The 24,666-nt window shown below is 47.4% G+C and overlaps 1 protein-coding gene and 1 pseudogene across 1 annotated transcript in view; one reads left to right on the plus strand and one right to left on the minus strand.

The window, feature by feature from the left end:
* The window catches only part of FGD5 (FYVE, RhoGEF and PH domain containing 5), a 126,920-nt gene that overhangs the window by 38,254 nt on the left and 64,000 nt on the right, over positions 1–24,666 (plus strand). The window contains exon 3 of the mRNA XM_003926167.4: positions 14,213–14,345. Within this exon, the coding sequence (XP_003926216.3) occupies positions 14,213–14,345 (133 nt within the window). The remainder of the gene's footprint in view (positions 1–14,212; positions 14,346–24,666) is intronic.
* Positions 5,464–5,701, minus strand: LOC120367178 (small nuclear ribonucleoprotein G pseudogene; annotated as a pseudogene).

The following is a 24,666-nucleotide window of genomic DNA, read 5'->3' on the forward strand; positions in this document are numbered from 1 at the left end:
ACAGATGGGCAAACAAAGGCCCTTGGAGGGGGAGGGGCACACACTGGTGACAGGTGGAACCGGAACCCAGGTCTCTAAGTTTTGAGGAGCTCTGCCTGATGAATTCAGACTGGCCTTTAGCTCAGATGGATTCTAGTAAAATAAAACCAGCAGGTACTATGTTACACAGGTTGTGTACCTCATTTATAGACATCATCTCATCTGATACCCACATAGACCCTGGGAATGTAAGGACTGAAATCATCTCCATTTTGCAGATGAGAAAACTGAGGCAGGCAGGTTAAGCAACTTAACCTTAAGGACACGGGGCTGCTAAGTGGCAGAACTGGGTCTTGGCATCAGTCAGATCTCAAAATGTGTGTTCTTTACCACTGTCCTCTACTGCAGTCCCAGAGATGACCAAAAGTTAGGGCCAGTGGTCATGGTTAGGCCAGGCCTGTGAACCAACAGTGTGGCAGAAAAGCAGGCTCCAGCCTCTCTGCCCACATGACTACTCCAGGTTGTCCAAGGCACTTCCGGTGTCCCAAAGCCAGATCCTGAGACACCATTGCACTGGGAGGTTTGTGGCTCTGGCTTGCTCATTTTTTCTAATGTTACCTCTTTATGTTATAATTTTATGAGGTTCCTGAAGATCTAAAAGTTAACATTTCCCACCCCCCAATAGCCAGACTTCTGAGCCTCACTTGATGATCCGAAAATAAAGTCTTCATGGTCACAGTTATGTTTCCCTTTTTCTCTTTGGCAAGGAAAAATAGTGTTTGCTTGGGTTGGGAGGAAGCCAAGATGGAATCAGAAAAAACAGAATTATTCCTATAATAATTCCTATAAAGCCACTTCAAACCCACTAGGATGGCTAAGATAAAAAAAAAAAAAAGACAGACAATAACAAGTGTTGGCAAGGCTGTAGAGAAATTAGAAGCTTCACACACTGCTGGTGGGAATGCGAAATGATGCAGCCTCTATGGAAGACAGTCTGGTAGTTCTTGAAACATTAAATAAAGATTTATTATATGACCCAGCAATTCCACTTCTAGGTATATACCCAAGAGAAAGGAAAATATGTCTGTATAAAAATGTGTACGTAGATATTCACAGCAGCATTATTATAATAGCCAAAAAGAAATAATTCAAACATCTATCAGTCGAATAAACAGTATGATCTATCCATACTTTGGAATATTATTCAGTCATGAAAAGGAATGAAGAGCTGACACATGCTACAAATTGGATGGACCTGGAAAACACACTAAGTGAAATAATCCAGCACAAAAGGTCTCGTATTGTATGATTTTATATAATGAAATGTTTAGAGTAGGCAAATCCAGAGAGACAGGAAGTAGACTAGTGGTTGCCAGGGGCTGAGGGGCCTAGAGGTGAATGAGAGTGATTTCTAAAGGGCATGAAGTTTCTTTCTGGAGTGATGAAAATGTTCTAAAATTAGATAATGGTGTTGGTCTCGCAACTCTTTTAATATACCAAAAAGCACTGAATTGCATTTTAAAGGGGTAAATGTTGTGGTATGTGACTCATATCTCATTAATGCTGTTATAAAAAGAAAAATCCTTTTGAAACCATTGATGCTGCTGCATTTTAAGAGGAGGGTTGGGGATGTCTCAGGTCAGAAAACAAGGATGAACTTTTGTTTTTACTTAGTGAGAAATGGAAATTGAATTTTTTTTAAAGTCGCTCCTTCGGTCATGTTTCTGGGAACCATTAGAAGGCTATCCCTTGGCTGACCCTGGGTGCAGAATGCATTCTCTCCTAGAGGCGTGAAGGGGCCTTCACTTCAGGCATGAGGAGGCACCAGGCAGGCAGCTGCTCTCAGGGCCTGGCCCCCAGGCTGTGGGGTGCGTGCGTCTGGTATCAGCAGTTTCATATCTCTGGGTGTTTTGTGCTTTGACCCATGAGTGCAGCCTCCGCCTCAGATTTATAGATGTTGAAACTGAGGCCCACCCAGGACAGCCACGACGTAACCCAGATGATGCACGGGTTACTGGGTATCTCCACAGCATCACATTTGTGCTGTGCCTTGCCACTGGTGCTCCCAGTTACAGTGCAAATGATAGCTCCATCTGCAGAGATCACAATGTCCCTGTGAGGAAGTAGACAAGGAAACATCAGAGCAGAAGGAGCCACCAGGGGAAGTCCTGGAGGGGCTGTTTAGTACTAGGGAGGTGCTGGGGTACAGAGGGGTGAAGGATTCAACAACGGAATGGAGCAAATGTGTGAGGGTTTAGAAATCCCTTAATCCCATATTCAGCCCTCCCCTCTGTCCACTTACAAGCTCTTTCAGCTATTCTCCTAATTGGGATACTCATTCTCGCCAGCCTGTCTCCTCCATCTCAAACTTTCCAGCTCCCGGAGAGCTCAGCCCCGAAGCCTCCTTCCCCTCCCTGCTGGACTGGTGAGCTTCAGAAAGGTCCCAGCCTGTCTCAGAGGGGCTGGGAGAAGTTATGTCTGCAATCTGGCCCCGTTCACGTGAATCTCTGCACCAGTGAGGATAGAATTTGATGCTGGAGCACCCACTGAGATTCCCAGGGGGGAAAACATTCCTTTTTTTTTTTTTTTTTCTTTTTTTCTTTTTTTTTCCTTCAAGTTATCAGGCCCTTTTGGCTGTGTTCAGAGTCATGGCTCCCAACGAGTGTTCCAGAGGATGGAATTAAATGGTCAGGGTTGGACAGCGCCAGGCTGTGTTACATAGCGTTCGTCTCCCCACATGGAGGCACATGTCCTTTATAACTCTAGGCTGCTGAAAAGGACTAGGCTCATTTGGAGGGTCATTTAAGGTAACAGGCTCTGGGCAGCTTTAATTGATGTTCCCTTTACAGCACAAATGGACTTTGAGGGTGGATACAGCCCCAGGGAGACTAGGCGGGGGTTTAGAACTTGGCCCTTCTGCAGGCTCTTCAGAGCTGGCCAGAAAGGACCTGCTATATGTCAGGCTGTGGCCGCTTTCACCATCGTGTTCTCATTGACTCCCACAGTGAACCTCCATAGTTATCACCACTTTATAGGTCAGAAACAGAGAGGTTGAGTGGCTTGCCTAAGGTCACACAGTGACTCTTCTGTCTGATGCCAACATTCTAGGCTACTTGGTCACTAAGTTTGCAATGCCTGATCACATGGCCATTTTCCTGTTTTCCCAGAATGTGACTCCCCAGGTAAACTTCTTGAGTGGTGGCACCATATTACCCCTGTAATGACCACATGACTAGAATTTCCTGGAAAGATCCCATTCAAGGTAAAATAGACCATTGGCCCTTTATTTTTTGTTTCATTCATTCATTCATTCATTCATTTGAGACAGGAGCTTACTCTGTCACCCAGGCTGGACTGCAGTGGCATGATCATCTCTCACTGCAGCCTCGACCTCCTGAGCTCAAGTGATCCTCCTGCCCCAGCCTACTGAGTAGCTACAGGTGTACACCACTGCACCCAGCTAGTTTTTAAATTTTTTGTAGAGCTGGGAGGTCTTGCTGTGTGGCTAGGGCTAATCTTGAGGACTCCTGGGCTCAAGCAATCCTCCTGCCTCAGCCTTCCAAAGAGCTAGGATTACAAGTGTGAGCCACCAGACCTGGCCCTCTTTTATTTTTAAATTGGCAAATAATAATCATACATATGCATTAGGTCCATAGTGATGTTTTGATATATGTAATTTACAGATCAGGTCAGGGTAGTTAGCATACCATCATCTCAAACATTGACCATTTCTTTGTGTTGGGAACATTCAGTATCCTCCTTCTAGCTATTTGAAACGATATAATCTGTGATCGATAACTGTAGTCCTCCTACAGTGCTATAGAACCCTGGAACTTACTCCTCTTACCTGGCTCTAACTTTATATTCTTTAACAGATCTCTCCCTTTCCCCACCTTACTCCTACCCTTCCCAGCCTCTAGTATACTCTGTTCCACTTTTTACTTCTATGAGATCAGCTTTTTTTTTAAGTTTCCATGTATGAGTGAGAACATGCAATATTTAACTTTCTGTTCCTGGCTTATTTCACTTAACATAATGTCCTCCCATCCCATCCGTGTTGCCACAAATGACAGGATTTCTTTCTTTTTTATGGGTGAATAGTGTTCCGTTGTGTACGTATACCACATTTTCATTATCCACTCATCTGTTGTTAGATACCTAGGTTGATTTCATTATCTTGGCTACTGTGAGTAGTGCTGCAGTAAAGATAGGGGTGCAGATGTCTCCTTTTCTTTGGCTATATACTGATTTCCTTTTCTTTGGATAAATATCCAGTAGTAGGATCACTGGATCACGTGGTAGTTCTATTTGTAGTTTTTTGAGGAATCGCCACACTGTTCTCCATAATGGCTCTACTGATTTACGTTCCCATCAGCAATGCAGAAGAGTTCCCTTTTCTCCACATCCATGCCAGCATTTGTTATCTTGTGTTTTTTTGATAATAGCCATTCAACAGATGTGAGATATTTCATTGTGGTTTTGATTTGCCTTCCCTGGTGATTAGTGATGTGAGCATTTAAAAAATATGCTTGTTGGCCATTTGTATGTTTTCTTTCGAGAAATGTCTGTTCAGATCATTTACCCATCTTTTTAATCAGATTTTTTTTTCTGTTAAGACATTTGAGTTTCTAATCTATTCTGAATATTTATCCCTTGTCAGATGAGTAGTTTGCAGATATTTTCTCCCATTCTGTAGATTGTTTTTTTCATTCTGTTGATGGTTTCCTTTGTTGTGCATATGCTTTGTAGTTTGATACAATCCTATTTGCCTATTTTTCCTTTTGTTGCCTGTTTTTGAGGTCTTAGTCATAAAATATTTTCCCAGACCAATGTCCTGAATCATTTCTCCTATATTTTCTTCTGCTAGCTTTATAGTTTTGAGTCTTACATTTAGGTCTTTGATCCCTTTTGAGTTGATTTTTTTTATAGCATGAGAGATGAGAAGATCTAGTTTCATTCCTCTTCATATGGATATTCAGTTTTCCCAGCACCGTTTATTGAAAAGGCCACCTTTTTTCCAATGAGTGTTCTTGGCACTTTTGTCAAAACACTAGCTGTCTGTAAATACATGGATTAATTTCTAGGTTTTCTGTTCTGGTTCTCTTGGTCTGTGTGTCCATTTTTATACCATGCCATGCTTTTTTGGTTACTGTAGCTTTGTAGTATATTTTGAAATCTGGTAATGTGATGCCCCCAGCTTTATTCTTTTGGCTCAGGATTGCTTTGACTATTTGGGTCTTTTGTGGCTCCATGTAAATTTCAGAATTTTAATTTGTTTCTGTGAAGAATGTCATTAGTATTTTGATGGGGATTATGTTGAATCTGTAAATTGCTTTGGGTAAGTATTGTCATTTTTTTTGACTATTACAAAAGTTTATTTAACAAAAAGTCTAATGTGAAAATATACACGACCTAATTTTTACCTCATAGTAAAACAGGCCCAGTGGAGAGAGGACATGGGTTTCTCCACTGAACAGCCATTGTTTATCCTCGTTCCAAGGCTTCTAACATGATGATACTATTTCCTTGTATTACCACCATTCCAATATTGTTCTGTTGTCTGCTAGTCGCTATCTCCACGCATTCATCTATCACAAGATTCTTAAAGGGATCAAATCCCCGCAGTATTCCTTGGACATGTCTGCCACCATTTAATTTCAATGATAACTTCTTGTCCATAAATTTTTTCAACTCGGGAGGGTAAGCTTTGCTCATGATGGCTACTCCGAGGGCACACAGAGGCCTTCAAGTATTGTCATTTTTACAATAGTAATTCTTCTGATCCATGAGCATCGAATGACTTTCTATTTGTTGGTATCCTCTTTGATTTTTTTTTTAATCATCAGTGTTTTATGGTTTTTCTTGTAGAAGTCTTTCACCTTCTTAGTTAAATTTATTCCTAGATTGGGGTTTTCTTGTAGCTATTGTAAATGTAGTATTGTGAATTTTTTTGTAGCTCTTGAAAAATCATTCTCAGGTAGATTATTGTTCATACATGGAAACGCTACTGATTTTTTTTGTATTGATTATGTATCCTGCAACTTTACTGAATTTGTCAGCTCAAAGAGGTTTTTGGTAGAATATTTAGGATTTTCCATATATAACATTATGTCATCTGCAAACAGGGACAATTTGACTTCTTTGCCAATTTGGATGCCTTTTATTTCTTTCTCTTGCCTTATTGCTCTGGCTAGGACTCCCAGTACTCTGTTGAAGAATGGTGGTGAGAGTGAACACCCTTATTTTGCTTTGGCTCTTAGATGAAAAGCTGGAAGCTAACAGTAAGATGTCAGCTGTGGGTTTATCATATATGGCCATTATTATGTTGAGGTACTTTCCTTCTACACCTGATTTATTGAGAGTTTTTTATCATGAAGGGATATTGACTAGTATCAAATGATTTTTCTGTCCTTTAAACCATTAAAATAATGCTTAGAAATGTCATCCTTTTTTTTTCATCTAGAGACAGGGCCTTCCTCTGTCACCCAGGCTGCTAGAGTGCAGTGGTATGACCAGCAGCCTCAGCCCCCCAGGCTCAAGCACTTCCCCTGCCTCAGCCTCCCAAGAAGCTGAGGCTAATAGCTATAGGCATGAACCACCACAGTCAGCTAATTTTTAATTTTTTTTTTAATTTTAGAAACGGGAATCTCACTTTGTTGCCAAGGGAGGTCTCGAACTCCTGGCTTCAAGCGATCTTCCTGCTTCAGCTTCCCAAAGTGTTGGGTTTACAGGCTTGAACTACTGTGCTTTACTGAAATTTCATCCTTTTGGCCTCCAAACTGTATCTCTGAGATGTCCTTCCTCACTTACCATCCAGTAAAGTTTCGGATCCTGGGTCCTGGTTTGGGGCTTAAGAAAACATAGGCACTGAGCCCTGGGTAACTGGGAGACCTCAGCACGGAAACAGATATGAAGGTGCCTGTAAGTTGTAAGGTACTATAGAGATCGGGGCCTTTCTACTGGTTCTAAACCACGCTTAGTGTCAGCCAGAGAGCAGAAAGAGACCAGCTGATGGAACGAGGGGGCAGTCTGCATTTTCATCCTTTTGATGGGTTATTCTGATAAACTTATTTTATCTGATGCCGTCAGGCTATGGAAACAACACCATTAGCTAATACCTAATGAAGACCTTCTTTGTGCTACTTCTGAGTGCCTTTGTTGCATTGTTTGAGTGAATCCTCTAAATCAGGCATCCCCAAACTACAGCCCGAAGGACGCATGCGGCCCCCTGAGGCCATTTATCCGGCCCCCCCCCCGCTGCATTTCAGGAAGGGTCACCTCTTTCATTGGTGGTCAGTGAGAGAAGCACAGTATGTGGCGGCCCTCCAACGGTCTGAGGGACAGTGAACTGGCCCCCTGTGTAAAAAGTTTGTGGATGCCTGCTCTAAATAATCTATACCTGTATTACTATCACCCCTGTTTTATGGATGAAACTGGAAAAAAAAAAAAAGCTGAGACATGAAGGGGTTAAGAAACTTGCTTGAAGTGGCACAGCTGAGGTTCCACCCAGGCAGCCTGATTTCTGAGCCCACCTCTGAGACCAGAGAGTACAGTAAAGCACCGAGAGTACGGTGCAGTGTGCTGTTGAAGAGGGTAGGCTCCAAAGACTGCACTGTACTCTCTCTGGGTTCAGAAGTAATTTTCACTGTACTCTCTCTGAGGCCAGAGAAAATACTTTAGTCATCTTTGATCCCTCCATGTGTTAGTTCCATGAAGCAGGTGCTGAGCCGTATTTGGTGAGTGAGTGTGAGGGGATGGGTAGGTAGAAGGATGGCTGGCTGGATGGCTGAGTGAGTAGATGGAAGGATGGCTGGAAAGGTGAGTGGATGGTCGGATGGATGGATGGATGGATGGATGGATGGGTGGGTAGGTGGGTGGGTAGGTGGGTGGGTAGGTGGGTGGGTAGGTAGGTGGGTGGTTAGGTGGGTGGGTAGGTGGGTGGGTGGGTGGATGGTCAGATGGATGGATGGATGGATGGGTGGATGGATGGATGGATGGATGGATGGATGGATGGGTGGGTGGGTGGATGGATGGATGGGTGGGTGGATGGATGGATGGATGGATGGATGGATAGATGAATGTATGGGTGGGTGAATGATTGGCTAGGCAGATGGTTGGGTTAGAGAGCTTTTTCATATGTAATATACTGGTAGGCTCAAAGAATCCATCTGAAGATAACACCTCACCTAGTTATTACTATAATGGGCATTTTGACTAGAAAGGCTGTAGACACTGTACCCTTAGTATCTGTAGTACAGAATCTACAACAGAGGGCTCTTAATAGGAATTTTTTTTTGAATGGATGAAAAACCAAGCAGGCACCAGATAGCTGAAAATATAGAGCCTTACAGGCTTCCTTTGACCATACTGAGCAAAGCACTCATCTCAGAGGTTTCTGTTGACAGACTGGGGAGATAAATATGATGTATAAGTGTTCCAGTCTTTTTCCCCAAGGGAAGACATGGTTACTTGCCCACGTCACAGGTTCTGCCTGAGTCTGTCAGAGCATTTGGGAAGCAGTTAACATCTCTCAGAGGTGTTTCCTTGCCCTGATATGATCAACCTGGTAGCACTACCAGCGCACTTTGGAGCAGCTGTGTTGATAGTCTTTGTTGTAGTATTGGAATGTTTTGATTTGCGTATTTTACTGCTGTGACTTCTGTTTAAGATGGGGTCTGTTGCTGTAACTTTTTCATTGACTCTGCAAAGGCATTAAATCATACTTGCTCTTTCATGTTGTGAAAGCATATTTTAAAGATGTTTCTAGACCTTTAAAATGTATTACTATTATTTTTGATTGACAAATCATAATCTTATACATTTATGGGGTACAATGTGATATTTTAGTATATGTATACAATGTGGCATAATTAAATCAAGGTAATTAACATATCCATCACCTTATCATTTTTTATGGTGAGACATTTGAAAGTTACTCTTAGTTGGCCAGGCGCAGTGGCTTGTGCCTTTAATCCTGGCACTTTGGGAGGCCAAGGCAGGCAGATCTCTTGAGGTCAGGAGTTTGAGACCAGCCTGGTCAACATGGTGAAACCCCATCTCTACTAAAAAATACAAAACTTAGCCAGGCATGATGGCGTGTACCTGTAATCTCAGCAACTTGGGAGGTGGAGACTCGAAAATCGCTTGAACCTGGGAGGCAGAGGTTGCAGTTAACAGATCGTATCACTGCACTCCAGCCTGGGTGACAGAGTGAGACTCTTACTCAAAAAAAAAAAAAACAGAAAAAAATTACTCTTGGTTATTTTGAAATATATAATACTTATTATTGACTGTAGTCACCCTGCTGTGCGGTAGTCTCAAAACCCATTCCTCATGCCTGTTTGAAACTTGACACCCCTTGCTCAAGAGTGAAAGCACTTTTCATTTCTTTTTTTTTTTTTTTTTTTTTTTTTTTTGAGATGGAGTCTCGCTCTGTTGCCCATGCTGGAGTACAGTGGTGCGATCTTGGCTCACTGCAACCTCTGCCTCCCAGGTTCAAGTGATTCTCCTGCGTCAGCCTCCCAAGTAGCTGGAATTATAGGCACCCGCCACCACGCCCAGCTAATTTTTGTATTTTGTATTTTTGTATTTTTAGTAGAGACTGTGTTTCACCATGTTGGCCAGGATGGCCTCTCTGTTGACCTCATGATCCACCTCAGCCTCCCAAAGTGCTGGGATTACAGGAGTAAACCACTGTGCCTGGCCAAAAGCACTCTCCCCCTTCCCCTCCCCCTCCCTGTTCCCCTCTTCCCTTCCTCTCCCTGCTTCCCCTCTCCCCTTCCCCTTCCCTCTTCCCAGCACAGGGTACAAGAGTTTATTTAATATCTGAATTTAGTTCTATTATGTTGACCCCATGTTACAAGTTCCATGTGGGTCCATTACATCTCGAACCACTCCTGCCAAAAAGGGAAAGAAACTTAAAAAAGAAAATCCACAACTTTTTCCATGTCGTTAAATATATTCATATTTATACTAACAATAATATATTAGTATGCATTGGAAAGGAACACCGACCCAAACAGTACATCATGGTCACAACTAAACATTTACAATTCTGAGTGAACAGAAATTCAGAACACAGTAGGGGGTTAAGGGAGGAGGGGAAGTGCATTCCGGAGCAGGGAATGGGAGGAAACGTCCAATGACAGGAGTGGGACTGGTTTGGCTTTTGGCAGGGGGCAAGGCCCCACAAGTACACATTTTGATACCCCTAGGTATGCCGTGGCTGTGGCCCACATGAATGTCTTATCCGTGGACCGTGGCCCAGTGACCCCATCAGCGAGTCTGGTGTGTCCACTCTCTGGCCTTCGAGGGAGCCTCCTTTAAGTGTTGAGAGCCTAAACCTCTTTCACTTCCCCGAAAGCAGGAACCAGCACCTTTCTAATGGTGACTTATCCCCATCTGTTGTACTCATAATTCCTAAATAGGACAGTGAAATAAAAGAGCCAGAAATATCATCAGAGCATCTGAAACTTTGCCCCGGACATCTCTTTTAGTGATCTTTCTGAAAAGCAGAATCAGAGAAAGAAGTAGAATAAAAAGAGCGCCGTCTGCATGGGCTCCATGACTGCCATGACTGAGGCTGAGTTAACCAGGTCCTTCTGTGAGGTCTGTGCACCTCCAATGTGAGCAGGATAACTTTAGTCAGACACATTATTATAATTTAATAATTATATGGTTTATTTTAAAGTGTTGAAAGAGGGTCTGGGTGTGATGGCATATGCCTATAATCCTAGCTACTGGGGATGCTGAGGTGGGAGGATTGCTTGAACCCAGGAGTTAGAATCCAGTGTGGCAAATATAGTGAGACCACTTTTTTTACAAAAAATATGAAAAAATTAGCTGAACATGGTGGTGTGGGCCCATAGTCCTTAGCTACTGGAGTGGCTGAGGCAGGAGGATTGCTTGAGTCCAGGAGGTCGAGGTTGCAGTGATCATACCAGTACACCCCAGCTCAGTCAACATTGCAAGACCTGTATTTAAAAATAGTAGTAATAATAATAAATTTAAAAATACATTGTTAAAAGAATACAGCATATGACCTCATGGGTAATATTACTTAGGATGAGACCAGAGTCAGTAGCAAGTGTTATAAATGAGTTGACTTAAAGAAAACATGAGGCAAATGATAGAACAGCTGGAGGCAGGAGGGTCACTGTGAAGATGGGGGAGTGGCTCAGGTTTGGGAACCACAAAGATGGGAAGGGACAGGAGAATACAGAGCTGATCATGAAGAAAGCTGACGGTTATGAAGTTGTCATGTGTTGGGCACCGTCCTGAGTGTCTTACCTTATGTAACTCACTGTGAATTAGGCGCTGCTGAGGCTTGGAGAGGTTAAACATAGCTAACAAAAAATAGCCAAGCCAGGATGTGAACCCAGGCAGCCTAACTCAAGAGCATGAACTCTCATCTCTGCACTCCGCTGACTTTCCAAAATAAAATAACAACAAAAGCCAAGGCCCACCCAAGACCCAGCTCCACATATCAGTGCACTGACAGTCCCCGACCGCGTCTGCTTTCAGGTTTCTAAAAGGGACCAAACATGGAGAGAGGCACCTTCAGAGGCAGTGTGTGTTGGCTCGGATTTGCTGTATGACCTTGAGCTATCTCCTTCCCTCTCCGTGGGTTTGGCTTCTGTGAGTCCTCTCCCTGAGATCACCCGTGGCTCTACTCCACGGAAACCACCCCTTGCTTGGCTTGAGGCAGAGGCCCCAGGTTCTGTAATGCCCAGCAGCTTCTGATACTAGGGAGACTTCACAGTAGTAGCAGCAGGAGCTGAGGGTGCCCACCTTGCCCTCCCCAGGTCCTGCAGGCTTTCTGGGCAGGCTGAGCTCTTGGGACCAAATCCCAGCAGCCCCGGAATGGCCCTGAAGAAGTTAAGCCAGGAGACAGCACAATCAGATTGGGGTTTGAGAGGATTACTCTGGCCAATGAGCGGAGAACAGATTGGGCAGCAGCCAGGGTGAAGTCGGAGAGTTCAGGAAGGTACCAGTTACGGCTGTTTACGCAGGAGGTGTCCTAGCCTGCAGAGGCTGTGATAGAGCTGTCTTGCATGTGTGGTCGGGCAGTATTTGAAGGTAAGCCTGGGAGGAACATGCTGCTCACGTAGCAGCTGTGCTAGGAGACGCTCGGGTTTCTGGCTTGCTGCCTGGCATGCACCTTCCTTTTGGGTGAGGAGGAGGCGTGGTAGGAGCACTGCTAACTGTTGCGTCCCTCATTCTTACTGCTTATCCTGGATAGAGCCCCACAGGCTTCTGCTGACCGAGGCGGCTGTTCCTCTTCAAGAGAGGGCAGGACTCCACTCCAAGTCTTCTGGAAAAAGGATTGCAGGTTGATGCAGGCTGCTCTGGAGGGAGGGGAGTGAGGGCTCTGTGAGACCGGTCCATGCAGCCACTTTGCTGAGCCTCCTCTGAGCTCTGCTGAGCAAGTGAGTTGTCCCTGACCTTTAGGCTGGGAACCGCTTCTCAGTGGCGGGAGTTGGCAGCCCTTGGCAGCGTGGTGACTGGCAGCGGAGGTGAAGGTGGCCCTGGGATGGAAGGAGGCTTTGGCATACCTCAGCAAGCTAGCAGGGGCTCTTTCTTTGTATACCTTGGCGATAGGTGTATTGCTTGTTGCAAAATACATTGTTTTCTCTCATCATTTGAAAGAAAAGGCCAAAAAGCAATGTTTTTGGAAAGGAAGAAGAAATAAATCTGACCAGAGGGCAGCCTGTTGGGTAGTTAGTTAGGTAGTGGCTCAGCCTTGGTGAGGACTGGGTTTGCCTCTGCACACAAGTGCACAGCTGCAGTCCCCACCCTCAACCCATTATGTCAGTGGAGGCCCCGGCAGAGACAGGCCACCTTGTCCCTGCTCTGTCTGGCCCTGTAGCTGCTTGTGGAGCAGGGGACCCTACTCTGGCCTTGGCAGAGACCCCACACTGCTTGGGCTGTGGGTGCTCTGGGGATAGGTACCTGCAGTTCTGGCTCCCAGGAAAGGTACTTAAGGAGCTCCAGGATAGGTTCCTAGCCCAGGCTCTGTTTCTCCTCCCCTGATGTCCCCCACCCGCCTCACTTCCCCCTGCCTGGGCCAGGGCCTGAGGAAAGGCCAGTGTGCACTGCCTGCCTGAGTTCTGGGCTACACTTGGCCCAGGCAGTCCGGGAAGTAGCTGCTCCCTTCCGTCCTGCCATCCATCTGTCATTCCAGTGTCTCATCCAGGCATTCCCGGAGGGTAGGAATAAGTATTTTTGGTAAGGATTTAATAAGACCAGATTTCGAGTAGCAAGAGAGATTTGTGAGTTGTCTGGGGCCACACTGGCAATAGCAAGAGGGAGCCACTGAAGGTCTTTGAGCAGGAGAAGGGCACAGTCTCTTGTGGAATAATCAGTCTGCTGTGGAGAGGAGGGCTGAGAGCCAGGAGTAGGGCAAGGAGGCTGCTCTGATGGGGCCAGAGCCTCTGCTGTGGGGATCACAGTTTGTGATTGTGCATGAGTTGTTGACATTTGAGGACAGGGACCATGTCTGCTTCACTCACCAGTGTTTTACCCAATGCCTAGCCTGTGCCTACTCAAAGCAGACAATAAGTAAATATGTACTGAATGCTGTGTTCATTTTTTTTTCCTTTTTTCTTGCTGTGTTCATTATTTACTGGCAATGCCTATGGTGTAGTCACAGGCATAGAGATATGAGACTGTCACGCCTAGATGAGCTCTATTGCTCACAGCACCTGCCAGGAAGGTGAGACAGGAATCCTCTTCACCGTGCAGCTGAGTGGGAACTGATGCCCCGAGCAATGTCTTGTCTGCGATCTTGCTGATGACAAGGCTGGGACTAGGGGCTGGAACACACATCCTGGATTCTGTCCACTGTATCATTGCCTCCCTTACTCAGGCCCAGAACATATGGCCACCTTAAGGACTAACCCTGCTGTCTGAGCAGGCCAGTCCACACCCCAGACCACTCAGACTCAGCGTCTCCTGCCTGCATCGTGAGTTATTCAGGCCTTCCTTTGGCGTGGGAGCCTGCCAGGGAAGCAAGTCTGTCTTAACATGTGCAAAGGCACTGGGCGGCAAGGGCCTGGTGTGTTCAGGGCTCTAAATGGAGGCCAGTGTGGCTGGGGGTGGGGAAGTAGGAGGTTTGTGCCTGAAACTTACTACTCATTTCCTGTCCCCATGGCGTGAACAGGACCACTGGTAGGTTCACTTTGCCTCTGCTAAACAAAAAGCTCTAACCCTTCTTTCCCCTGCTCTGACCTAGCACCTACACAGAGCCCTACAAAGTCTGTCCCATCTCATCGGCAGCCCCTAAAGAGGACCTCACATCGGATGAAGAGCAGAGAAGCTCAGAGGAGGAGGATAGTGCTTCAAGAGACCCCAGCCTCACCCACAAGGTAGGGAACCCCACAGGTGGGCCATGGCATCGGAGATGTGGACGTGGAGAGATGGCTGTAACAGATCTGCTCCTTCTCTTGGTGCAGAGGAAGCTGTTTGCAGACAGCCGGCCCCAGCTGGATGCAAGGGCTGAGACACTCAGCATTGGGGTTCTAGGAAGCATTGCCTTCCGGGGGCCTGCCTCGGTGATGCTGGGGCCATGGTTCCTGCCAGTATACACTGGAGTCTGATGAAGTTTGGGGCTTTCTGGAACCTTTGTGGATGATGTGGAATAGAGCTGCCTGGTTTGAATGAAGACCAGCCTAGATTCTAATGACCCTGGACACCCTGGGCCTCAATTTCCTCATCTGTGAAGTGGAAATCATGAGGGTGAGACGTGTTAAAGGCTGTAAGGGAGTTTTGTGAACTGAAAACAGATGAAAGCTGGTTTCCCTGGCCCTGCAGCAGTGCTGCGAGGGGACAGAGCTGCTGGAGGGAGGTTGTTGTCTAGAGGCTGATGGTGAGTTGGGGCCACTTCAGAGTGAAGACCCAGACCTCACTGCTGGGCACAAGTGCATCAGTGCTGATGGGGGTGATATGTGCTCTCTGTTGGCCACTCACAGTGAGCTGTCCTTCACCACTCACTGACAAAGTCCCAGCCTTTCCATAAACCCCTTCTAGAAGTCATGAATCCCTTCCCACAGTGTACATTTGCAGAAATGGGCAAGGTGAAGAACTGGCCTAGGGCATAAGGCTGGCAGGTGGCATCCCACGAAACATCACGGGGTGATATGGGGCTCAGGCATTTGCTATGCAGGGAACAGGACCACTGCAGGGGAACGGGCTAGGAAGGGTGAAATGCCCCCACCCCACCCCACCCATCTTCTAGGCCATGCCTGCATGTTGAGGGGTGACTAGAGAGGCAGAGAGCGCAGTGCTCCCTTCCCCGCTTCCCAACAGATCTCAGTACCTTTTCCTGTACCTGCCTCCCACTCCCCATCATCCTCCCCTTCCAAACCTAGGTTAGTTTTGCCACATTGATTAAAGACCGTCGTAAGTGGATGCACTCAGCACAGGTGCCTGACACTTATCAAGCACTGGCCAAATGAGATGTCTCATTTTCTTTCCACAGAGGTGATTTGTTTTAAAAACCCACTGATCTCTCTGGACTGTATTTTCATAAAGTTATCTACCAAGTGCTACAGAAACCCTGAAGGGGTAGTTACTCCGCTCCTTTCCTACCTCTTCTCCCGCAGCCCCTTCTCCCTCCAGCTGCTCCTTCACACCCTCCCTGTCCACTCCCCTCTCACTTGTCTCCCTGCCGCCTCTTCCTCTCTAGGTGCTGAGCCACGTGTCTGGCACTGTCCTGAGTCTGTACACGTCTGTCATCTCTTTCACTCCATACAACTTCAGAGTTGGCACCATTGTCCCTGGTTTTGCAGTTGAGGACACAGAGGTTCTGAGAGGTTAAGTAACTTGCCCAAGGCCACACAGCTAGTGAATGAAGGGGTCAGGTCTCAAGCACAGCTCTGGCTGGCTCCAAGTCCAGTGTTGCTCGTCTGTTACTGGAGGCCTTCTCCGATCTCCCCACCTCTCCTCTCTCTCAAGAAGGAATGTTGTCTCCTTGTGGGGAAGGGAGGAGAGCCTTGAGTTAGTGGTGCCCATTTAGAAATGATTTTGGCTTTTCTGGGCATCCCTGAGGTCATGGAATCTTGGAGCAGAAAGAGATAGTTGCCATCAGGGATTTGGTCCCCACCCTGAAACCAGGAATCGAGTACCAGCCGTGAGAACGTTGGAGGGCTGATGGAGCAGTGGAGCCCACCATGTGCAACTCTCTGTACCTCAGGGTCCCTGCCTTGTGATGTACCCCACCACCGTCACCGAGTTATCTGTGAAACCCTCCTCTGGGATGCCCCGCACCTCTTCCTCTGGCTGTCACTGCAGGCCAGTCATTCCCCATCTCTGAAATGAGAGCACTAGTAGTCACTGTGGGGCTCTGGGAGGGTTGAATGAGAGCACAAATGTGAGAGCACCAGCCATGTGGCAGGGGTGTCATAATTATCTATTGTTTCTGAATTGGAGAGGCAGAGGGGGAGTATAGGAAGAGAGGGCCTGTCATGCTGGAGGACCATTGTGTGGGTCTGAATGCACAGCTCTGGGGCCCTGGATGTTGCTGTTACCCAGGATCTGGTCTCCAGGCCCCTGCTTAGACATCCCCAGGAATGAGGAGCTGGCAAGAGGTACAGCAGCCTAGGGACTAAGAAGTTCCCACCCAGCTTTGCCCCTTGCTGGCTGAGTGACTTGGGCAACTTCCTGACCATTCTGCTCCTAGGTTGCCCCATCTGTAAGGTCACGATAGCAGTAATAGTACCTGCTTCAGGGTAGTTACAAAGGTAAAGGAGTCTCAGGAGACCTAGAACAATGCTTGCCACTCAGTAAAAGAGCATACAAAGGTCAGAGCTTTTGATTGAGACTGGGAACCTGAACAGGGAGGCAGCCTGCGCAAGTTCATCTGGGACTCAGCAGAGACAGTGACGTGCTGAGGTCACAAGGCTGAGGCAGCCCAGCCTTGGACAGAGACTTCATGGGTCCTGCAGGGGCCAGAGCCAGGCAGAGCCTGTGGCCAGCCAGAGCAGGGCCAGAGTCAGAGGCAGGAGCATCCAGTCGTCCCAAGAGCAGGAGAGAGGGTGTGCAGGTCTAGTCTCATCTTTCCAGCAGGTCAGTCCACTCTCCAGAGTCCAGACTTCTCATCTGCCATAGGATTGGATATCCCTGCCCTCCTCCCCCTCATTCTTCTTTATGAAGCTTGCGTTATATATCAGAGTTGAAGTCAAAACCTACACTTTCATTGCACAAGGCATGCTCTAACAGGCGTCCCCAAACTTTTTACACAGGAGGCCAGTTCACTGTCCCTCAGATGGTTGGAGGGCCGCCACATACTGTGCTCCTCTCACTGACCACCAATGAAAGAGCTGCCTCTTCCTGAAGTGCAGTGGGGGGCCGGATAAATGGCCTCAGGGGGCCACATGCGGCCCGCGGGCCATAGTTTGGGGATGCCTGCCTACCAGATTCTCCTTGGAACATGTAAATCATTGCAGATGAGGGTGAAAGTCCCGCTGGACTCTCATTCCTGTTCCTAGTTCCTTTAAACACACAGTGTATTGTTTTGTGGATTTATTTGTACATATGTGACATCAAACTATGAGAAACCTGGAGTAACTTAGTTGGGTTCCTTCAGTAATATCCCAGAGATATTCCCACATTGGCACATAGAGTTCTAAGTTAAATGTTTTTCTGGCTGCATAGTATTCCATTTTCCAGATGTGCTGCAGTTTATTTAGCCATTTCCTCATTGCAGGACTCTTCCAGTGTTTGTAGTTCCATCAGCATTGCAGTGACCTTGTTCACACAGCTCCTTATGTACATAAAAGATTTTCTAGAGGGTAGATCCCGGAAGGCAATCAGTGGACCAGAGAGCAGGCACATTTTAAATCTCCATATCCACTGCCATGTAGCCCCCAGGAGGCCGTGACGGCAGACTCCCTGGCCACCTTTGGTGCCCAGAGCTCCCCAACCACTGAACCATTGTGGAGATGGGAAGGGAGGTTTCCCAAGTGAGTGATCTTCCCCACCTCTTTCCCGCAGGAGGATTTTTGGTAGGGTGGGGGTGGGGAGAAGGTCGTTTCTCCATCCTCATTGGTCCTCTACTGTAGCTGAGAATTCAGTTTCTCCAAAAGGCAAAGACCTCTCATCTCCATGCCTCAGTCACATTGTGTGGGATATGGGAGCAATTTTCCATCTCCGCCACCTCAGAAGAGCAGACCAGGGAAGGTGTGAGTGAGGAGTGGTATCACCCTGTGGGCCCTGGGAGGTGCGTTTGGGGGTGCAGTGGTAAGCCCTACCATTCCTGGATGTTTTGGGGCAGCCAAGTCAGGACAGGAGAGGTTTGGGGAGCAGGACAGGAGACTGAGCCCCGCTGGTCCACCCACATGTCTGACCTTTCCTCATTCCCACTCACAGACACAAAGGCCGTAGGTGGAAGGAAAGAGGGAGGGAGAGAAGGAAAGTGAGAAGGACTTAAAAATAGCACTCCTTGTGAAAGGAGACATTCAGAGACTGGCTGGCATGTTGGTCCTCCCTGACAATGAGCCTAGTGGGGATATTTCAAGCTAAATACCAGCTCCTCTGAGACCAGCTCAGCAGCCAGCGGCCCCTCCTAGGGACCCCCCTCCCTCGCCTGAGTCTCGTGGCCACATTTGTTTCCCAGTCTGGCCTGTCTGTGGAACAGACCCTTCCTGTTGTCATGCCCTCTGTGGCAGGTCTGCTCCTGCCCAGCCAGGCCCCCATGCCCAGAGCTCTGTGCTTGCCAGGCTGGCCAACCCGTGTCACCAGTCCTTGCACCTGCAGCCTCACCTTGACCATCTGCCCCCAATTAAAGGGTCCTCCTGAGACTTGGTTGTTGCCATTGGGCCAGTCCCCAGCTGGGGTTAAACACCACCATGCACTTTCTCTGTGCTATGGACTTCTAGACCGAGGAGCACAGCTGCATGCTGCACGCTGGCTTCACTGCAAATATTTGCTTCTCCTTGGCCCCGGGGAAGGGGCTCTGAACCACAGCCTGTACTTCCCACTCCCAGAAAACAGTACTTGTCTCCTAGTGAACATGAACTTTCTCTACTGCCTGCCTCTCTTCTCTCTGTATCTTCGCTCAGTTACTCCCAGTCCCTCCTTTTCTTCCACAGAAACTTATGTGTTCAGTAAGTATGTACTGAGCATCTACTCTGTGTCTACACCCTTTCAAGGGCTGAAGATACAGCAGTGACCAGTCAGACCAGGTCCCTGCCTACCCTGCTGGAGTTCCACATTCTAGAGAAGGGGATGGAAGATCCCTTAACTGCACTGCACACTTAAAAATGGTTACAGTGGTGCAATTTATGTTATGCGTCTTTTCCCACAATTTTTTAAAAATGGAAAAATGAGGGTGCTCTGTGTTTAGGATGCCCCCACCCCAATCCCAGGAGCTCTGTTCCCCGCAATAGCCAGTTTGTTTTTATAGAACTCGTTACCACCTAATCCCATCTTAGGAGTTTTCTGGTTTAAGTCTGCAGTGCTGGGGCATGAAGCACATAACATGGCCGTGCAGCCATCACCACCATTCATTTCCAGAGCTTTTTCCTCTTCCCAAACTGAAACTCTGTCCCCTTCAGACACTAACTCCCCATTCCTCTTCCCCTAGCCCCTGGCAGCCACCATTCAGCTTTCTGTCTATGAATTCAGCTGTTCTACTCCAGGGACTTCATATGAGTGGAATCCTGCAGTATTTGTTCTTTCGTGAGTGGCTTATTCACTTAGCATAATGTCCTCAAGGACATTCCACTCTGTAGCATGGGTCGGAATTCCTTCCCCTTTAAGATTGACTTTGATTCCATCGTATGGGTAAACTACATTTTGTTTGTCCATTTATTCATTGACAGACATGTGGGTTGCTTTCACCTCTTGGCTGTTGTGAATGGTACTGCTATGAATGTGGGTGCACAGATCTCTCCAAGAACTTGCTTTCAGTTCTTGTAAGTATATGCCCTGAAGTGGGATTGCTGGATCATATGGCGATTCTGTGTTTAGTTTTTTGAGGAACCGCCATACAGTTTTCCACAGCAGCCACACCCTTTTACATTCCTACCCATAGTGCAGAAGGGCTCCAGTTCCCAGGGAAGGGCTCTTGGATGAGGAGGACACATCTGTGTGGTAGCGGAATGGTGTGAGGGAGCCTTTACTGCCAAGCTCTAGGGCAGAGCCTTCCAGGCAGAGGGGAGCAGTGCAAGGGCAGAAGGGTGGGGATGAGTGTGCGAGCCAGAGCCTGGGAGGCCAGCGTGGCTGGAGCAAGGTGGTTGGGGAAAGAAGGGGGAGCAGGGCTGGAGAGATGGGTCAGGTCTTCCCTCAGGCCACGGCCATATTGAAGCCTACCCCACTCTTTCACCTCCCTTGCTGTTGTCACTGGTGCTGAACAACCCTCCTGACATCCAGGAGCCAGGACCCCTTTCGCCGTCCACTTCAGAGCCCTCTTGCACGAACCCTGAGCCTCAGCCTGGTGGCCTCGCCTCCTTGGGAACATCCTCTTCCCTGGCTTCCCTGACACTGTCCTCTCCTGGTTTCTTCCTTTTCTGACTGTGCACCTCCGTCAGCTCCACTGTCCTAGGCATTTCCCAAGGCTCCACCGCCCCCAGCCCCTATCCCTCATTCTGCGCCCTCTTCACAGGCAGTTCGTTCCAGCCACGGCCAGCGCTATGCAGGTGGCATCCCAGAGCACACCCTCTGGCCTGACCACTGACACAGCTTCCTGGTGCCCTTTAGGAACCTCCTTGAAAGTCCTACAGACACCTAGGACTTAACACATCCCACACCGCGTTCATCCTATCCCCAGACCCTGCCCGCCCGCCTCGTGTGTTTGCTATTCTGGATGTTAGCACCAGATATGAAAGATCTGAGTTCCTGACATGTCATCTTATTGCCATGTCTTAATCGTAGCTCAAAGAAAATTCAGTGGACACCTAGTTCTCTGACCAGACATCATGCAGGGTACAAAATCACTTCCATCTTCCCCTTAAACCCACCTCAGGGCCTTTGCCCTTGGAGTTTCCTCCACCAGTAATGGACTCCCTGCCCTTTGCCTGGCTGGCTACAGGTCTCAGTTTGAATGTCACCTCCTCAGAGAGGGCTCCCAGATCTTCTGCCATGTTCTGTCACAGCATTCCTGGCTATTTCCTTCTGCTGTAGTCTTGTTTTTTATTTTTCTGCTTTCTTGCACATAATTTGCCTTTCCCTGGCGGTTGTTCCAGGAGGGGCAGACACCATGTTTATCCTGTTCATGGGCGTGTCTTTGCTGCCTAGTACATTAAGATGTAATCAATGAACATCTTCAAATACATAAATAAATGAATACATGAGAACAGTTCCTGCATTTACATAAGGAAAACAAACTTGAATGCATGACAGTTTAATAAAATGAAAACACTTGTTTGGCCCTGTGGAACTCACTCTGCACAGTGAGTGGCGGAGCTGGGAGTTCAACCTGCATCTTTAATACACCTGTTACTTCACCCTGGCTCCCCCATAACCATGCAGAGAGTGCTGCATTTCAGTACGGTAACACAAGAGACATGGCAAGGTGGGTGACAGGAGGGGGAGAGAGGCAGACACAACTCAGAGGAGACAGGAGAGAAGAGGGGCTCTGAGATTCTGGAAGGCGTCCTAGGTACATGTGTGCCTCATATGCCTCGCTGAGGGCCTTGGGGGACTTGAAGGCAGCCAGGACCAAAGGGCTGGGCAGGTTAGGATGCCCTGGCCCTGGGAGAGCTTGTTCTGTGACTGAGTGTTTGGGATGTGGGCCACCGGGTGATACTCACCCTTGCTTTCTCCTTTCTGACTTGGTGGTGGTCACTCTGTCTCTCTCAATGGCCTGTGGCCAAAATGCCACATGTGGACCAACAGCACCCTAGCACCCGGGGACTCATTAGAAACACAGCATCCCAGGTCTCACCCCAGACTTGCTGAACCCAGGTCTGCCTGTTGACAAGATCCTCAGTGACTCACGTGTGCTCACTGAAGTCTGAACTCTGGCCCATGTGCAGCAATCACACAGTCTGTGTGGAGCACTCATGGTGCCCTCAGCTCTGGGAGAGGCCACCGAAGAAGCTACGGGGTCCCAACCTTGGGGAACTTACACTTGAGTTGGAGAATGAAAAAGCGACTTACATGATGACCTCTAAACTTTATATTCATATTTTATATACTTCTCTGACTGTTGTATGTCATACTTAAAAAAATAAACCAAGGCTGCACATGAGATGGAAGGTTATGGGATTTAACTGAAAAATGATAAGATCTATAAATTTGGAGAGGAGTCTTTATTTCTTATAAAGGGTTACAGTCTGTAAGGTGGCCGTTCTCATGGGCTGGGAAGTGTAGCTTCTGGCCAAAGCCTTTAGCAGGTGCTCAGAGCAAGTACTCAAAGCACCTGCTTTGAGTGAGGGAGGAGTAAGACAGGAATTTGTGCTGAAGGGGTTGCACAAGTATACATATTCAGCAGGTTATAGGAGGAGCTGTGAATATTCCTAAAAGAAGGCAGTGTGCATGTCTGATAAGCAAGCATGCATGTTGCATGTATCCCATGTTCACCTTGGGGTCGAGACTTAACATTTAAATGTATTACAGTTAGGCCTTATATGTGAAAAGACGAAGCAGGGGCACTAAGTGCACAATCTCTGCAAACCAGCCAGAGCCAGTCCATGGTTGGTAGTCTCTTATTAGGAGAAAGCCACAGGAATCAGTCTCTTGTCCAATCAAAGCTACACCTTGGCTGGTAGAACAGGGGGTTTAGTCAGTGTCTGATGGTGGCTGAGCCACAATTGTTTCAACATTGCTTGAGGCCAGTACTTGTTTACCTGCTGGTGAAAAAGGAAAACCCTGTGGCAGTGAGAACAGAATTCATTCTTTAAGTCTGCGGTATGTGGCTGAACCCTTGCCTGGCATGACCTTAGGTCTTGTTTATAATTTGATATCCTATTGACACAGAGTCCATTCTGTCAGTCTTATGATCTCTATTTTAACATTAGTGCTGGTCGGATGTTGTGTCTAAACTCAAAGAGGGAAGGAGTATGATGATGTGTGTCCGACCTCCCATCGCATCGTGACTGGGAACTGAATCTTTAAGGTTTTTCTGGGATCTCCTTGGTCAAGAGGGGGTCTGTTCAGTCAGTTAAGGGGTTTAGGATTTTATCTTTAGGTTCAGGGGCAACCCCCACGCTGGGCTACGTGAACAAAACCACAAGCAGTGGAAGGGTTCTACGTTATAAGACTCAGAACAGTTGGGGCCAGGCACAGTGGCTCACGCCTGTAATTTCAGCACTTTGGGAGGCTGAGGCAGGTAGATCACGAGGTCAGGAGTTCAAGACAAGTTTGGCCAACATGGTGAAACCACATCTCTACTAAAAATACAAAAAAATTAGCCGGGCATGGTGGTGGGCACCTATAATCCCAGCTACTTGGGAGGTTGAGGCAGGAGAATTGTTTGAACCTGGGAGGTGGAGGTTGCAGTGAGCCAAGATCACGCCATTGCACTCCAGCCCAGGTGACAGTGTGAGACTCCATGTCAAAAAAAAAAAAAAAAAAGAAAAGAAAAGAAAAAAAAGAGAGCAGTCAGGAAGGCTTCCAGGAAGTGGTGAAGCCTAAGTGCTTCTTGGAAGGGAGCAGGATCAGTAGAAAGGGGGAGGAAGGTTCATAGGAGGCAAGAACAGATGGGACGAAGGCATAGAATCCAGCCATTAGCCAGTGGTTTGAAGTCATGGCTGGACCTTTCTGGAATTAAGTGAGGTGGGGAGGGCTGTTTCTTGTTTGAGCCAGCACTGGCCCTTTCCTGCCATCAAACATAGGGAGCTGCTAATCGCAATCACAGCTGCTCTCTTAGGATTCCAGAAGGTGAGAGAACTGAGAGACCACTGTTTCTCTTCACTGTGGCAAGAACATTTAATGTAAGATTTACACTATCTATCTATCTATCTATCTATCTATCTATCTATCTATCGAGATGGAGTCTTGCTCTGTCGTCCAGGCTGGTGTACAGTGGTTTGATCTCAGCTCACTGCAACCTATCCGCCTCCTGGGCTCAAGCGATCCTCTTATCTCAGTCTCCTGAGTAGCTAGGACTATAAGCGCATGCCACTATGCCCAGCTAATTTTTATATTTTTAATAGAGATGGGGTTTTACCATATTTGTCAGGCTGGTCTTGAACTCCTGACCTCAAGTGATCCACCTGTCTTGACTTCCCAAAGTGCTGGGATTACAGGTATGAGCCACCACACCTGGCCAGATCTATATTCTTAATGCCCATCTGTGGATGAGTGGATAAGGAAAATGTGGTTTGTATATGCAGTGGAATATTATTCAGACATAAAAAGGAAGGGAATCCTGCCATTCGCAGCAATGTGAATGAACTTGGAGGACTTGATCCTAAATGAAAGAAGCCAGTCACAGATGGACACATACTGCATGATTCCACTTACATGAGGTGTCTAAAATATAGGGCCAGACATGGTGGCTCACGTCTGTGTTCCCAGCTACTCAGGAACTCAGTAGGCTGAGGCAGGGGGATCACTTGAGGCCAGGAGTTGGAGACCAGCCTGGGCAGCATGCTGAGACCTCGTCTTTATACAAAATGTTGAAATTATCTGGATGTGATGCATGTGGACCACATGCCTGTGGTCCCAGCTACTCAGGAGGCTGAGGCTAAAGGATCACTTGAGCCTAAGTGCCACTGCACTCCAGCCTGGGTGACAGAGTGAGAT

This window comes from Saimiri boliviensis, chromosome 8, assembly GCF_048565385.1.
Source record: "Saimiri boliviensis isolate mSaiBol1 chromosome 8, mSaiBol1.pri, whole genome shotgun sequence".
NCBI classification, from domain to species: domain Eukaryota; kingdom Metazoa; phylum Chordata; class Mammalia; order Primates; family Cebidae; genus Saimiri; species Saimiri boliviensis.